The sequence below is a fragment of the Haliaeetus leucocephalus genome, unplaced genomic scaffold, assembly GCF_000737465.1.
Source record: "Haliaeetus leucocephalus isolate CR32 unplaced genomic scaffold, Haliaeetus_leucocephalus-4.0 Scaffold160, whole genome shotgun sequence".
Classification (NCBI taxonomy): Eukaryota; Metazoa; Chordata; class Aves; order Accipitriformes; family Accipitridae; genus Haliaeetus; species Haliaeetus leucocephalus.
In genome coordinates, this window is record NW_010972596.1 from 346,430 (window position 1) to 363,704 (window position 17,275).

Consider the following 17,275-nt stretch of genomic DNA (forward strand, 5'->3'; position numbering starts at 1 on the left):
GCCGCCGGGGCCGGGGTGAGGCAGCCCGGAGGGCGCCTGCTTCCTCGGAGCCGCGTCCACCTGCGGAGGGGGCAGCGCGGGGAAGGAGGCGGCTGATTCTTCCCCCCACACACACCCCCGGAGCCGGTGCGCTCCACCGTCAGTGCTGTTCCTGCCTGTGATCTATCCTCTGGTGGTGATGGGACATGGCTGTGGCTCGGTGGTGAGCCTCGGCTGTGCTGGAGTATGCGCAGTATGTTTTCTTTAATGTGTTTTTATTCTCAAGAATAGCTTAAAAGCTGAGAGCTTGTAACCCTCTCCCTGCCATGCTCCACGTGAGGGTGGACCTGGGGCTTGCGAGGACTGTACTGACTTGGACACGAAGTTGAATCGTGTGAGGTTTTTAGCACTGCATTAGAACACTGAACTATTTTAACGTCTTTGTTGTATAACTCTCACTTAATTTGAAAGCAGAAGGATTGGACTGGGCACGATTAAACAAAATCTAGCAGATGCCATGTGCCACTATTGGTTTCAATTGCCTCATTTGCAAGCCGGCTAGAGACTGGGAAATCTAACCGGGCTATAAGCTGGCAGGTGTGGAGTGGCTACTCCACTGACTCTTTTTATAGGGAGGAAAAGGCAGTGCTTCTGAGCATGTGGAAATGTTTGATTGTGTTTGGCAGCATTGCAATTTTAATAATTTAAAGAGTCCAGAGATTGAATTGAGGATACGATACTGCTTTACTGTGTGAGTACTGGTTTCTCCCCCACGAGCACTGCTGAATTTTCTTTGATGGCTCTCTGTGTTTTCATCACTATGGATTTTAATAATCTCAAAGTATCAGAGTATTGCATAACTGTCTCAGGGTCATAAAAGTGCCAGCACACCTGTAATAAACGGCCTTTGAGGTAGTGTGCCTGCTTCCACCACTAATGATGGTACATGTCACTGTCAAGTTGCTTGTGTACTTTAGGCATGGGACGACTTAACTGATAGGGTCTGCATGTACAGCTATGGATGATCTGTGCCTGCCTGCAGAAGAGCTTTCTGTACAATGAAATGAAGTGGAGTGGTAGATTGGAATAGTTACAAGAAGAGAAATTAACAGGAAAGGCCTATAACTCCTCCTGTACCATTACTACGTGTTGCTTAAAAGCTATTACGTTCTAGCTTACCCTAAAGTCACTAATGATGTTACAGTTCCTCCTCAAATAATAGCAGTAGTTCTGTGGTGTTTCAACTAGAATTCTTTTGGAAGCAGGGAGTGGGGTTGAGGAAGGCTCTATTACTTTCTTTTCACGTTTACCTGCCTACAACTCAAAGACATTTCTGAAACAGTTCTAGCACAGAACAGTTTTACTTGACCTATCATAAAAGCATTCCTTTAAATAACAACAGTCTTTCCTAGTTTAGGAGGCCACGCAGCTCTTCTTCATCTTGCATGGACAAGAATGCTTGAGCCAGGTCTTGCAGGAGTGCTGATACTTCTCAGGTACCTTGTGCCTTGTGCAGTCCCTGTGTTTTGGTTAAATATCAGTGATTAATGTTTACTTACTGACTGTGCTAATAAACTACTACTGACTGGAGCAAAATACTTGTGATGGATGAGGGATTGTTTTCTCTTCTTGTCCTAATAAGAATAGGGATGCTGCCTCAAGCTGGCTAGACTGGGTAAGAGCGGGTCTGTTGGAGGGGAGGAGGGCTGGGGATTTTCCCCCAGTGTAGTAGAAGAGCACTTATCACATCCTCTCTGACTTTTGAGTTTTGCCCAGCTGCAAAAAACAGATGTAATACACGGATGGAAATGCAGGTAGATTAAATTCTGTGTTGTTCTTGCTTTGGTAGTGAACTGCAGCGGTGTTAGTCTCCAGCGCAAGCTGGATCGCAGGTTTCACTTCAGCAGTATGATAAAAATAGTTTTAACTTTGTGCCGGTTGTTAGTAGTCTGTTGTACATCTTAGCACAGTCTGTAAAAGTTTCTAACTGTTCCAAGGACATTCATAAGGAAAACTGCCAAGTTTCACTTAAATCTAACTTTTCTATGTAAGGTGAAGTTTGAAGTTGCTTGTTACTGCACTGCAGTCATGAACAGGCCCTGTCATGGGGATGATTTTTGATATCCTGGCATGGCAGTCTTTGAATGGGAAGTTTTAAACTTTAAAATCAGGCTGAATTGTTTCCTTGTTTTTACTGTTGCTGCATGCTGTGCCTACAGTGTGATCTGCAAGCTGCCAGTTTGAGTGCAGTTTTCCAGCTTCCTGCTAAATCCTGCATTAACTTCTCAAACTTACTATACCAATCATTAGTATTTTAAGGTTTTGTCTTTAATCTCGACTACTTAAGGTGAGCAAGGCACAAAAATATTTTCTAAGCTTCTGCATAGGCAGGCCTGCTGTATTTGTCGTTTGTAAACAACTGGAAGTTTTCAGAAGTACTTACATACATTGGTTCTTAAGACTTTACTCTTACTGGAGAACAACTGGGTCTCTTTCTCAAAACATTTTCAGCAACTTGAACTCCTTAAGATGTCCTGGAGGAAAGATGGAAGTAGCTTTCCTTGTTTTAGGAAGGTTGTTCTTGACATGAAGAACATTATCTTATCCTATAGCTGATTTTGAGCTCATAGTGCTGTGTAGGGAGTTGAGTTGATTTACAGGAATACAATTTGCAGGGTTGGGATTTGTATCTGAAATGCCAGAGCAAACAGATGAGCAAGTTTGAAATATATGTGAAAACATTGCTCAGATTGATGCTTGCTATTTCAGTTAGCTGCAAAGAAATGACTGACATGAAATGAGTGATGTCTATTAGGACAAGGATTATAATCAAGTCATTTCTAGCAGCAAATTATTACGTAATAGGGACTAATGTTGTGAGAGCAGCAACTTGTCTGACCTTTAACTTCTCTTTATTTTTGAAAAAAATTAATATATTTTGTGTAGTGTTCATTTCTGGGATAGCAAGATTTTATGTGCTTGCTAAGCATGCTTTTTTGAAATGCATGGAATATAAAAATCGGAGGAACTCAGAAGGCATTTAAATTCAGAAGTTGATCTTCTGCCCATTTAAGAAACCTGGAATGAAATCTGAGGAATTTGAAGATCTGTCTTTCCTCCCCCACTGTTAATTCTTATTTGACTGGATTTATCTCCTAAGATGTGAAGGTAATACCCATTGTATTCTGTAGCTCTACAAACGAGTTACTGGGAGATGATCTAGGGTATAAATTAATGCTAGGCAAGTAACTGCCTGTTGGTGTTTAACTGGAGTTCTCACTGCAGCAAAGCAAGGAGCTTACCCTCCCCGTTTGGGAGGGAGCGTACATACATCATTATAGTGCCATAGCTGGTAAATTCACTTAATGAATTACCTCCATAGCAGGTTGTTCATGGACTTTAGATATCCTAAAGCTCTCTAGTTAGTTTGCCTGGAGTCTATCACAGAGAATTCCAGCTGCTTCATGGGGACATTTCTCCTTGAGGTAACAAGACTAGTTTGTATCTCATTCTATTGTGAGAATAGATCTTTATGCTCAATATGATCTGTGAAGCTAAATAAGTCTCTTCTCCCTTTCCTGTTAACTAAACAGAAAAAATAGCTATGCTGATTTTATAATGGTTAGTAGCTGGCTTCTCTTTAAGGTTGGAAAAACTTCAAGCAGAATGTTTGATACCAAAGATGGCATCACTGAGCCATGCATCATCCAAGGCAGTCTGAGAAAAGTTACCTGAGTGAATGCAGGTAAGCTGGGTATGGAAATTCCTGTTTGATGCCAGCTTGATGAACTCATGAGCAGGGCTAACAGGAAATCAAATATAATGTGACAGAGAAGTCCATTTGGGCCTCTGCAGAAATGATTTATGAAAGACCAGCTTCTTTTAAAAGAATCACCCTGCTCTTCTGTATCCTGGAGGAATAGGTAAGAGATCTGTCAAAGCTGTAAGACTGCACAAAGTGCCTTTTGGGAAAGGACTCAGCTTACAGCTTGGTTACTGGGCCTCTACTTACGGCTTGTGTACGTTGTGAGGGATGTTCTGATATGCTTTTGCCAGGAGGGGAGATGTCTCATCTAATTTTTTTTTCTTGTTCTAGATGTATTTCCAGCTTTATTTTCAGTGCAGACAGTGAGCAAATGACTGATTGCGTTTTCAGCCCTACATACCAGTGATTTCTACATGGCAAGGTGGGGTTTGTGTGCTACTGCAAGTCTTGGCAGGTTTCTCTTAAAAGACTGGAATGGAAGCCAAAACCTGGAAGGCAGTGGAGTTGAAGACTTGAACTAATAGAAGGTTGTACAGGTTACAGACATGGAGTGTGGAATGTAATTTCCAGTAAATTGGTATTTAAGATTAGAACTTAATTTACTCTTATGCAGTTGTTGCTTAAGTGAGATCAGAATCAGGTTCCAATCTGTAGCTAGTGTCAAATCGTAATACATTTTTTTATTTTTTTCACCATTGCCTTAGAGATAGTCATGTTGAATTTACAAGTTCTTGTTGGTCTCAGTAAAATATTTGAAGTATATTTTGAGCAATGTGTTGTGTAATGATTCCAGGACAACAAGATTGTTTGGGTTTTTTTGTTGTTGTTGTTGTTTTTTTTTTTTACTTGGATTGGAAATCATAGAAATCTGTTGGAGAACATGTGTCAACTGCTTGTACTGACATGTTATGACTACTTCTTGTGTGTCGTGTGTACTTGGAAAACTTGTTCTCACCTCTTATCTTCTCAAACAGGGTGGTACTGCTGAGTGGAAGAATAAGTGCAGTTATTTTAACTGTCTCTGTAAGCTCAATCCTATGATACTACTGCCTGCAAACTTGCATGCTATGTCTTATTCCCCTCCCCTCCTCAACCCCTTCTGCAGTTTCAGCTCCTCACGTAAATATAAGAAAGGGTCTTCTGGGTTTTACTTACGGCTGTTCATTTATTTTGGTCTGTGTAGTGTGATTTACTTGGGAAACCTTAAACAACTGGGAAATGAAAAGTACCATCTGTCAATCCTCTGCCTAATATGGAAGTAGTCACAGTACTGATTTCAGGGGAGGAACAGTCACTTGAAGTGCATGAACTGCTAGGCATGGAGGCAGAAGCTTGGCTTCCTTTAATGTGTTGCTTAGACATAGAATAGTAGTGAAAATGACTGCTGTAGAAGATTAGGTTAAGGTTCTTGATACAGCCAAATCACTTTCTTAAAAGCAAGATAACTTCTTGTTTTAAGAGAAATAATTTCTTAAATACTTTGTAATTCTGAACTAATACTAAGGAATTGTTCTTTTAATGACAGCAGTGTGATTCTAAACATGGCTTTAAAGCTGCCCTCAAGGCACGTGTCACTTATCTTCCAGGCAACAAAGTCTTAAGCTTGTCATGGGGATAAAGGAGGGAATGCAGTACAAAATATTTAAAAGGAAATCTTTCTAAATGCTAGTATGTCAGACTTCTTAGTACAGAAATTGTTTGGAAAAGTGCAGTAAGTAATGCTTATGGGGACTGGGGCAGAACTGGGGTATTTTCTAGAGCTAACTACTGTAGAAGTAAGCAGCTACTGAAAACTTAGCACATGTTTTGCTCAGATTTAAAAGGCAAAAAAAATTTTTTCAAAATAAAATAATGGTGGTAGGAGCATTAAGAAATGCAACTTCTGCTATTAAGCTTAATTTTTTCAGTGGAAAAACAAACACGCTATCTTTTATGAACACTTAGCAGATGCGATTAAATACTTCTGGAACCTTCAGATGCTACTAGGAATCCTGCTTGTTTGAGGAGACCCTTAAAATGCAATCTGGTGCTTTTGAAAGAGGTTGGAAGTTGGCTTGTGATAGACTGAATGTTATTCTTAGAGTCTCAGTCCAAGTACTTCGAGTTGCAGACGTATCACTGTTTCATTAATCAAATATCAAACTGAGCTGTTCTGTAGTCTAAGCTGTTGTTGACTTCTTATTTCTGTAGTGCATTAGAACTGACTAGATTAAGCTTTTGTGAGCTTTAAAGAGCAGCACACTGCTATCTATATCTAGGTTCATCTTCTAAATCTAGGCTTCTCTCCCCAGTGTTTGTCCTCTATATGCTGTAAGGAAAGATTTCATGGATCCACTGAATGAGGACAATAAATATGATGTACAAAGGCTAAACTGTTGGTTGGAGGGGGGTGTTAAACACACAGGCTTCAGACAGTTGTATTTCCTTTTTCCTTCTCCACCCAAGTGAAAGATGGATATTAAACCATTTGTGGTATCGACATATGGTATCTTGTCCTGTCCTATAGAAAAGCAGTTAGATTGGCTAGACGTATTCAGACTAGTCCGAGCACTTGATGTAAAGAAAAGTAGTAACCAACTCCCCGTCTGTGTTTGTTACTTTCAGGAGGATGGTGTGGCTTGCCTTACCTCTGGGATTACTCTCTTCTTTTTCCCCTTAATGCTATACTCACCACTAGGCTTGACTGGCCAGCAGTCATTAGCGTATGTACACAAAACAATGGCATTTGTTGTCCCAGGAAAATGCCATTTAAAAACCAAGAATGCTCCTGTTGTTAAGACTCTTGTTTTGCTAGCAGTGGCTGAGGTTTCTGTGGTAACAAGTGTCATGAATGATGTTAAAGAAGCTTCGGTAAGAAGGTAAGTCTCGAGCCCTTTGAACTGATATGAAGGTGCTTGTTGCATGGAACTGAGCTACTAAAGTGTAAGTGTTTTACAACGTCCTTGTGACAACGTAACTGGTGATTTTGAAATCAAAATTCTTCTAATCTGCTCTTTAGTAGAGACAACTCTTAGCAGGTACAGTATAATCAGTAGGAACGTTCAAGGGAATGCTCCTCTAGTGCAGGAAGGACTATGCCAAGCTCAAGGTCTTCCCACCAGTTCAAGCATCCTAGCCTATGTTATTGACAAAACTGAAACAAGTGTTAACCTCCATTTGCAAAGGAAGGAAACCTTGTTGTTAAGTGAAGGTTAACAAATGTTTTGGCTAGCCCAGCCTAAATCTGAACTCTTTCACATCTAGACAAATCCTTGGCAACACACAGTCCGATCCAGTTACAGCCCAGTTGTCTACCCATCTTTGCAGTGTTATCACATATCATTAAGTCAGTCTCCACATGAACACACTTCTTAACTGTACTTGTGAGTTCTGAGAGTCTGGAGAAGTTTTCCAGCCTAACTAGGTTATAGTCACAAAGCTGAACTTTTCCTTTGGCACCTGTGCCCAGTCAAGCAGCTTGTGCCTCCCCCTCAGTTGTGCTGGTGCAGGTGTTTCAGGGGCTGTAGAGTGCACAGTACATCACCTTGTGTTTGTTTGTTCAAGATAAGTTGGTTCCTGGACCTAGGACAGTGGTGCCAACCCAGAGTAGTGTAGTGCCTGTAGTGTTCAACAGCACAGCTGAACTGACCGTATGCCCTGCAGATGAAGCAGCATAGCTCTGTTTTTTGTTTATCTTCAGCTCTAGTGCTCATGGGACTCTTAATGAGGTGATACAGTTTGTAGAAAACTGTTCATATTGGATTGCTTTTTCTGCTGGTTTGGTTTGTTTAGCTGACTTGACTCTTGGCAGTGTTGGGTATGTGGCAAAATTAGCAGGGAAGGCAGTGTGGTACTGTGTGGTGCTGGAAATGGGAAAGAGTGGGAGAGCCCTTGTGTGAGTGGGTGGTTAAGACTCAGCTGTGCTACTGAAATGGGCTTGAAGAGGCAACAGGCGAGAGGAGGAGGCAGTTACTGGTGCTGTCCTGTTGGCAGAATAAATGTACTTTGAGCTGTTGCCTTAGCAAGGGACTTCTGTGTAGCAACAGCAATGATGCCTGGCAGAGGCTCAGGAATTGTGGAGAGTAGGTGCGGGGCTCTGAAGTATATGAATCTGGTTAGGTGCTGTATCATTTATTATGGGTTAATTGCAGGGAAAGTGATATGGCAGCCCAGGCCTCTTTCTCTACCTGTTTAGCAGCAGGGACTGTGATGAAAACTACTTTTGCTGTGTGAGAAAAATCTCTTCCTCCAGTGGAGATAAAGTGTGAACACATGCAAAATGAGATCTGTTTTGCTGGTTTCAGTTCTCCTGAAATGTGACTTGTGTGGGGCTTTTTTCCTGTTTTGATTTACCTTCTTGATCTGGGCATTAATTGTATTGGCACATGTTGCGTTTCCCGCAGAAACACTTCCCTTTCATCTGGTGGGTGTGTTAGTGGCACTACCAGGTTAAGAACAGTTGAGAAGGGAGAGGAAGGAGGAATTTAAATACCCCATGAAGGTGTCTGAATGTAGTTACTGTATCAGTTTTGCTAGCTACTTCATCTAGAGAAGGCAGTTTCTTAAGGCAAACCCAGTCTCTCTGTGTGTGCTGCTTGTTATTTCTTGAAATGAAATGTAGAACTTTATTGAAACAGAATTACAGAGTTCAGTGCTGGAAAAGGCTGGATGGGAGGCTCTCTTAGCTACAGGAACTTAAAGGGAGGTGGGAAGCTGAGTGTAAACTGGATATTGGGCTGAAAGATCACTTTTGCTTAGAAGCTTCAGATTGTTAGAAGCGTGGTTTGATCAAAAAGCAAAAAATAAAGCCTCTTTGGCTTGCTCTGTTTCCTTAAACCTGTTGGTGTTCCTGACTGACAGCTTGTTTATCCTGGAAATGAGTATGAAAACTGGCCCTTTGGCATACCTCCCTGTACAGCAAAAGCGAGCACTTGCTTTGCTTGCTGCTGAGCACCTCTGTGGCTGTGGTAGAGATGCAGCTGGGTGACTAAACCTATTCTTGCTGCTAATCTAAAGATCAAACAAGGGGTGATTGCAGTTGGCACGTCTTGCCTTACTCTTTTCACCCTGTCCTTCTTGATCAAAATCTTGGTTTGGGTTAGCTGATCGTTGTTTAAATTGTCAGCTGCTGACATGAGGAATACGTGCAAGGTACATAAAATGTAGTTATGGCCTAAACGAATTAGAAAATACTGACTGAATCTTCCTGGGTGAGCAAAAACCTTAAATAAAATCACTCTGAAATACAAGCAGAAGTTTGCCTAATTTAAATCTGTGTGGCCTATAAGGATCCAGTTAGCCTGCAGTGTTCACAAAGAGCTTTCACTTGCTGTTTCCAGAGTCCATGGTGAGCTAGGGCATTGTCAGATCTGGTGGGTTCTCATTCCTGTTCTCAAGAACCTGGGGGGCAGGTAAGAAAGGGGAGAAAAGGTGAGAAAGAGGCCTTTTAGTGCTCTCATCTGCCTTAGTGTTCTAAAGCAGCATTCTTTGAGGGGGCTGGAAAAGTACTGGTAAACCTTACTGTGGGTAGAGATCCTGTTAGGTCCTTCAGTGACTGTGCTAATAATAGCTGTGGTTTTTAGGCAGAGTGGAAGAAGGATGAGAAGCATGCTTTGGTGCTATCCCTACCCTCCAAGTTTTTCCTTGTAGCTATGGAGAAACATCTTTCTTACTAAGTTCATGATGTGCTTTCAGAAAAGCAATCCTTTTGCATACATAATTTTTTTTTTTGTTACTTAGTAGGTTGTGTCAGGGTTTGTGCTGCTTCTGTCTAAGCCTCTGCTTATTGGTGTCCTCTTACTTGTATGCATTTGCTGAAAATAGCTGAATTTGAGGGTTGACTTTTTTGCTGCACCTCTTCATTACAATGAAGTCTCCCTCTAGCTTTTCTGTCCCCTTAAATGGAGAATGCAGAATGCCAGCTTATCAGTATTTTGCATAGCTATGGGAGAGCTGTCTGCTCCTGCATGCATGCAGACCATTCAACAGAGAAGCAATTTAAAGCACTTAGGAGTAGACAGGCCTATTGTTTGGTTAGTTATGGTGCTTCGTAGGTATCTAGGTCATCAGAATATCTTCTTTTTCCCCTTCCTTGGCAGAACTGTAGCTTCGGGTACTTCTCGCTTCTGCTCACAGTTTATGTAACAGTTCTAGATCTGTCCCTTAACATCCCATTGCCCTGAAGGAGCAGAGAGAGTTAAATGCGTCTTCCCCCCTCCCTGTCTCCTCTGTCAGTCTTATTGGATATCCAAACAAGTCTTTGGAATTTAGCTCATCAGTCCTATTTATAGCTGAAATATTCAAAACATTTAATTATTTCTCGCCTTAAAATGAGCTACTTGGCAGTATTTGCTAGTCAGCAATAGGAAGGCAGTGATGCATTAAGGTCTGTGGCAGTCCCTAGCTTTCATGTGGGTCTTGCCGTGAGTTTACTGCATGGAGTAGGACTGCTGGAGAAAGGGGAGGACAATTTTGTGACTTAAATCTAGTGATTTTTTTTTTTTTCTAGTAGGTGTGCCAGATTTTTTACCTTGTCCAAATAAGGTTTGAAGGTTAACCTATTTTTTTTTTCTACACTCTGGAACTCAGTTCGCACATGCCTACACTCTCCTCAGTTCACTACACCAAAACAAGAAACATTTAAACAGTTTGTCTCCTTTCTCTCTAAGGAAATTTTCCTAGGTGAAGCTCTTGAGAGAATGCATTACATTTAAATGTGGTGCAGCAGTTTCCTCATGATAACTTATTTTAAGCTTTTGATTCAAGCTGTGAACTCCCTCACGCTGTGGAGGTAGAACAAGATTTCAAGCCAGATGGTTTGAGGTTGGTGTAGCTCACTTAGCTTGCTTTACCATTCAGGTGTGTGTGGGAACCTATCACGCATCTGTATTGAGCTACGAGTGGGAGATTTAAGATCATTTTTGCATGGACACAGATGTGTGGTGTCTGTAGAACACCAGGAAAAACAGTTCAGGGATGCTGAGAGCTGAAGTATCTAGGTGTAGTGGAAGTTTTAATTTAAAGTTGAACTTCTAGTAAAGTGCAGGTTTCTATACAAACAAGATACTAAGACTACCAGCTTGAAGATGTACAGAGTGAAGTCTTTGTAACTCCTTGTGACAGGGCAAATGGAAGGAGTACTGATGAGAGCTATCTACACTAATGAAAGTGACTTCTTTAGACTTTGTTCATAATCCAAGTCTTAAGCCACTAAAAAGCAAATGGGATTTAAATTTAATGTTGTGCTGCATCTGTGTGCAGTTGTCTGGGTCTAACCCACTGTCCAGAGAAGCAATTACTAGTTGTCATTCAGTGCTGGTTGATCAAAAACCTATAATGCATCTAAAACCAACTGAGTTCAGCAATTAGTGTGCGCTTTTTTTGTTGTGAAAGAATGTGAATGATGTGTTTAATGAGGTCAAGCTGTATTTGGATTGAAACTTAAAGGTAGTGATGTTGGTACTTTATTTCAATTAATGTGCTTAAAGGGAGGAACTTGCAACTAAAGCAGGCTGTCTCTTATTTTCATAGCATGCAGGTTGAGCTGACTGTTCTCACTCCCGTGTTGTTACACTACAGGACAAATAGGTTATCAGCTGCTAGCTGTGTACTTAGGGGAAGCAGGAATTAGCTTTTCATTTTACCTTATACTTTAGGAAACAGGTAATTTAGTTGAGTTTGTTCAGTTGAAATATTGTCTGTACGTACACAAGACGCTACTGTTCTCAAAATCTGGCTTAGCATTTCAACAAATGGTGTTTGTTCTGGATACTTAGCTGATGAGTGTCAATAGTAGTTCTGCTGTAGTTGTTGCTGAGTGGAGTGAAGAGCTTATAGGGAAACTGGATGGTAGTACCTTCTCTTGGCTATATTTGCTTCCATTCAAGTCTGCTTCTGTGTCTTGCTGTACAGTATTGCTTCTCTTGTATCTCCTAGCCTGTTTGACCAGGGTTAGGAAGTGATTTTGCACAGTCAGAACTGTGCGTTAGCTCATGTGCTCTAATTGAATGAAGACTTGGGTTGGAAGAAGCCAAAATGGAGTAGGGACTGATGAACGAACAGCCATAGTAATAGGCCTGAATGGATGGCAGAACTCGGGAGCAAGTCCAGTTGATCTTTTTGCATCAGCTCCAGCCAGAGTGGTAGATACGGGAGTAGTCTGGAGTATGTTAGTTCAGTAGTAGAGAAGCTTCAAAGGTCAGATGACCATCTTGAAAAAAGAAAAATGTAGCTATGGCTTTCTGGGCCTGCAACACTGCGCTACAAGCTCTAGTGCCATATGCTTTGACAGATGAGAGCTTTTCTGTATGTACTAAAAGCCTGAGGTCCAGTCTTCTGTGCACGTGGGGATTTCCAACAGTGTTGAGACCAGCCCTGTGAGTGAGTTGGATGAATCTACCAGCCTGTCTTTAGTACTCTGGCAGGAGGCAGCATTCCCTGGCTGTTCTGCATGCAGTGCAAGGAGCTATCAGCTGTGCTTCTGAAACAACTGCTCTCTGAGTTTGAATATATGGGGTGGGTGTGCTGGGTCTGTAACCTCATTACTGGGATGGAACTGGACTTCTCGAAGTATTAAGAGACAGGATAAAAATCAAACAACAAAAACCCCCCAAACCAACAAAAGTCTATTGCTTTGGTTGCCTCTGTAGCAGTACTGAATGTGTTGTCATGGAGACCTATGTAGGGAGGCTGCCATGAGCTTTGCAAGTCCAAATTACTGTCCAGTTGGCTAGAAACACGTGAGTGTAGGGGTAGTCATTCTGTGAACCCCACCGTTCTGAAGTTAGTCCTCATCTGTTCCTGTACTTGATTTGCTGGGACTGGACTATTACAAGAACCTAGAGCAGTTTGTGGTCCTTAGACTGGGCTTTAGGACAAATCCACTTATGTTCTGAGTTTCAAGTAGTACACTCTGACCATGTTGGGGCAGGTGAGTAAAGGGAGGGGTGGGGAGAATTAAGGAGTAAGGCTTCATGTTCTGAATTTCATTAACTCCTGGCCTGACTTGACTTGACAGTGCTATCAGCACGCTTATTTTATGAACTACTTACATAACTTACTACAATGCTTCTGCAGCTTTTGCAGAAAACTGGACTGTGAAGTGGGACTTCTTGTCCTGGCAATTTTTTTGAGAGACTGCTCTGAAAGTAGTTCTTGGAAGTGGAATGTGATCCTTCTGCCCAGGATGCCGAAGCCTTCTAGAAAGGCTTCCAAAGTACTCCAGTGCTGCCTGCGACATTGACTAGCCAGAGTAACAGGGTAAGCAGCCAGAAGGTTGTATGAAGGACCAAAAAGGTTGTGATATCTGCCTACGCACATGTGACAGGTTAGCATATGCTGATTACGCTGCTGGGACGAGCAGTAGCACTTGTTCTACAGTTAACATGCTTAACTTGTGCAACGTCTGTGCTGGTAATTGCTAACTAGTTCACAATCCCTTGAAGGGAAGGGTGTTCTCAGCAACTTGAGCATGAAGTTATCAAACCAGCTCTTCTGGATGGATCAAGTTTCCTTTACAGCTGTCAACACTGTAGCTCTCCACCATCTTAAGTGCTTGATTCATGGCAATGATGGTCTTTTCTGTAGGTAGGTTGGGAGCTTTTGGATATAGCAGGCTGGATAGTAAAAAAAAAAAAAAACCAAACCAAAAAAAACCCCAACAAACCAACCTGACCCAAAACAGACAAGAAGTCCAACTTGATGCTCTGGACTTGACTTTGCAGTTCCTGCGGGTAAGTGAAATCTAATAGGAATTGAGTAGGGCCTAAGATGAATCTTCTCTCCTGTCCCCTCTTAGCTGAGCGAGCTCCAGGGGTGCAGAATACTGTTAACAAGACGTTGTGAGCTTTTAAAGGGCATATTGTGTGTAAGCTCTTGATAGTGCTATCTACTTGTGATAGAGAGGATCTGCTTGTTTAGAAATAACTAATGATAAAAGACCACTCGTTTGTTTGGAAAGCTGCGTGGCTTGAAGAGGCATTGGGTGGCTATGCTCTGCACTGGCAGAAGGATGCTGCTACAGCTTGTGCTTTGAGGTCTGCTCAGGTTCTGTTGACTTCCAGGTAGGAAAAGATGGTTAATGTCAGGCTCCAAGTGAATGAAGAGAAGTTGCAGATGTTGCTTCAGACTATTTTTACAATCTACCTTAGTTTACAAAACTGATACTTTACTGCAGCTGAAGTCAAGTATGCAGTTAAATAAAAGAATATAAGGCTGTTTTAAGTAATGAAGTTAAACTTGTTGCCTGGGGAATATGTAGAAGCAGAGGCTTTGACACATTGTGTGAATATCGGCTTGCTAAAACACGGGCGTCTTTTCTTGGAGCTATTGAATCTTAATGCTTTTATCAATAGAATTATTGCCTTTATGTTTCTAGGCTGTGATGCTGAAGGCTTTCTTTCTAACTGTGAAAATCTTCCTACCTCACCTGGGCTATCCTCCCAAGTTTTCTGGCCTACAAAGGATGCTACCTATGTGGGGCAAAACCTGTTTTGTAAACTCTTTCAAAAAAGAGGGCTTGTTTCATTTCTGGGAATACAAAAGCTTTAGGCCAGAGGTGGGAGTTTTTCTTCTGAAGTGGCAATCAACATTGTGTCAATGTAGTTTGTACAGTTTGGTGTACTGTTGACAGCTTTTCTTTTTAAAGTTACTCCTTCCAACTGTCAGGCCTGCTGGTGCAGTTGAATTTTTTGGCCTGCTTTGTCAACCAGTTTGAGTTAGGGTGATGCTGGGGACTGTTTTGCACACCTGCTTGGATAATGTTGGAGTTTAGTTCTAGCTGCTTAGAATTTAAGCACTGAAGTTTACTTCCTGTTCAAACTATTCTAGCTTAATATATTAAAACCAATCTTTTTAAGATTTAGTGCCACTGGCCTTTCAGGCAGCACAGATTTGATGCTTGGAAATGGAAATGTCCTCTTTGGTTTGCAATGAAGTGAAATGTCAGAACCGGCTAAAGAGACAGCTGCTGGAAAACTCCAGGGTCACCGAGTTACCAGTTTTTCAAATTCACGGTAGTAACTCAAATGTCTCATTACATCAGCAAAACAGAGTGCTTTGGAGCACTGTTCGTAAGCCTTTTGCTAAGGATGGTATCTAGGATGCAAAGTCTGGCAGGAATGACTTGGCAGATCATGTGGGTATTGGCAGGGTCTCTGCCACGAATGAATTAAACTGTGGTGTGTTCCATGGTGCCTCATGACACATCCTGCAAGAGAACACTGCTTCTGGGTTGCTTCCACAGGAGGCATGAGGGCCATGTAACATACCTGCATGCAATGCATCGACTAACTGGAGGTGGCTGCTGCTTTGCCTTCATTAAAGCAACACTTGGAAGTGCAAGCATGACTAGCAGTCCAAGGTACTTAAATTCATACAGTGATGTTCCCAGATAAGTAACTGGAAGGCGCCTCAATCAGGTTTGTGCGCGTGGGGTTCTGACAATATGGCAAAATGTAAACCTGGAGTTGGAGGCAATTCTGTAAGTGCAAAAGCGCTTCCAGATGCTTGATAGAAAAAGTGGAATCAGGCCAGTGGTAGAGTTCATTTCTGCTGTGGGACAAACTTCAATGTTGGAGTACGTGAACAAGAGAGGAGACTTCATCTTGGACAGGTCAGTTCATTTGGTTTTCTTCTAGGCCTCTAACCCAATAACTCCTGAATTCCTGAAGTCAGGAAAATCGGATATTGGTACTATTGTGCTGTATGTCTGAGGGGCCATGTTACCTCAATTTATCATTCGCTAGTAACTTCAGTCTCATCTGAGTTATAGTTCTTTCAGCTACTGGTTGATCCTGAAAGGGTATTGATTCTTAAGAGAATGTTTTATACACTATTTAACTCTTTTTGAAAGAGTTGCTACTTACTGTTATTAAATCTTGCTTAATAATGTAATAGGAAGAGTATGAAGCCAGAAACTACTTCAATATGTTTTGTTTCTCTTATCCCAGAAGTGTTAGGCCTTGCACGTGCTCAGGAGTTTATCCTCTTGCAAGCAGTGAATAGGCAGTCTGAAGTCTGTGCTTTACCGAGAATTGAGACAGGTGTAATGTATTGGAATTGGAGAGGAATTTGGTCATCTGCTGATGTGTGTAATCCTGGGGTTACATACTAGATCAGTGGTCTTGCTTGTACATGTTGGCAAGCAAAACTGATTTTTTTTTTTTTTCTCCACCCCCCCAAATATAAGGTGGTGATCTAAAAATGGCCTTTTTTGGTCCTCTTTGGAGCTTATTTTAAACTAATTAATTTTTTCCAGATAAAAGGCCCTTGAGTTTTAAGGGAAGTTATACTTAAGAAGCCTTTAAAAGGGGTTTTTGATGCTGAAAACCAGTTTTCTTTTGTGATTTCTTAAAACATGGAGAATGCTGAAGATCTGAAATGTAGACAATATGCAAAGCTGATGAAAAGGGACAGGGAACTGCTGTTGATCTCGCTGTCTGCACATGTGCGTTCTGAAGAACATCACTCTTGCTGCTGGGAATGAAAGCCCAGCTCAAGGCTTCACTTCAAAGAAACGTCTAGTGCCCTAAGCTCTGACTTACTAATATGTTGTAACCTGTCAATTTGCAGGTAAGCATTATGAGGAAGAAGAGGAGGAGGATGCCCTGCCAGACTCAGATGCCCTGCCAGACTCAGATGACGAGGTGGATTTGGATAAGCCGCGCCCCATACAGATTGTTCTTGCTCATGAAGATGACCATAACTTTGAATTAGATGAAGAAGCATTGGAGAAAATCTTGCTTCAGGAACACATCAAAGATCTTAACATAGTAGTTGTGTCTGTAGCAGGAGCTTTCCGCAAAGGAAAATCTTTTCTGCTGGACTTCATGCTTAGATACATGTATAACAGGGTGAGTAATTTGGATTTTCCCTGCAGGAGAAAAGTAGTTTGGTATTTTAGTCATTTACCATTGTATTTGTTGACTTGAGCACAAATGTAGCAGGTCAAATTTTTCTTACTGGGGGGTGGGGAAGCCAGCTACTCTTGTTTCTACTCTGTGAAGAAGTGTATTCAAGTGACAGTTTTTCAATATAAATTTTCCTGCAGTTACCAAGGGAATTTATTGGTGTTCTGATTTAAGTGGGCATGAGAAGAACTTGAATGAGGGAGCATGGTGGCCTTCTAGTTGAGCTTTGGGGAAGGGCTTATCCAGGTGGTGGCTTGGAGGGATCTTGCTTTGACTTGATCTCCTGAAATCATATTGTAGCAATAGCTTACCCATTGTTGCAGAAAGAAGAGTCTTATCGGATAGTTATTGGAGGCCTAAATCTGCTTAAATCTGAGGTATGGCAAAAGGGAGAAAGTCTCCTGTTTACTGCTTGGAATGCGTCTCTGAACATAATCCAGTAACTTTTAAAATGCTTTTTATACTTTGAACTCTTGGCTGATACGGAGAAGGCAGGGTAGGGCTTCCTGTGAACATAAATATCTGCCTGTCACAGGTTGTGGTTTGTTTCTTTTAGTCTGCGTAGTGAATATTGACAATTCAGTATTTTGTTGCTTTTCGAAGCTCTTAAAAATGCAGAACTGATTCCTTTTTTTGTCACTGT

General features: G+C 41.6%; 1 protein-coding gene across 1 annotated transcript in view; it reads left to right on the top strand.

The window, feature by feature from the left end:
• The window catches only part of ATL2 (atlastin GTPase 2), a 43,384-nt gene that overhangs the window by 3,722 nt on the left and 22,387 nt on the right, over positions 1–17,275 (top strand). Inside the window, exon 5 of the mRNA XM_010562524.1 lies at positions 16,295–16,575. Within this exon, the coding sequence (XP_010560826.1) occupies positions 16,295–16,575 (281 nt within the window). The remainder of the gene's footprint in view (positions 1–16,294; positions 16,576–17,275) is intronic.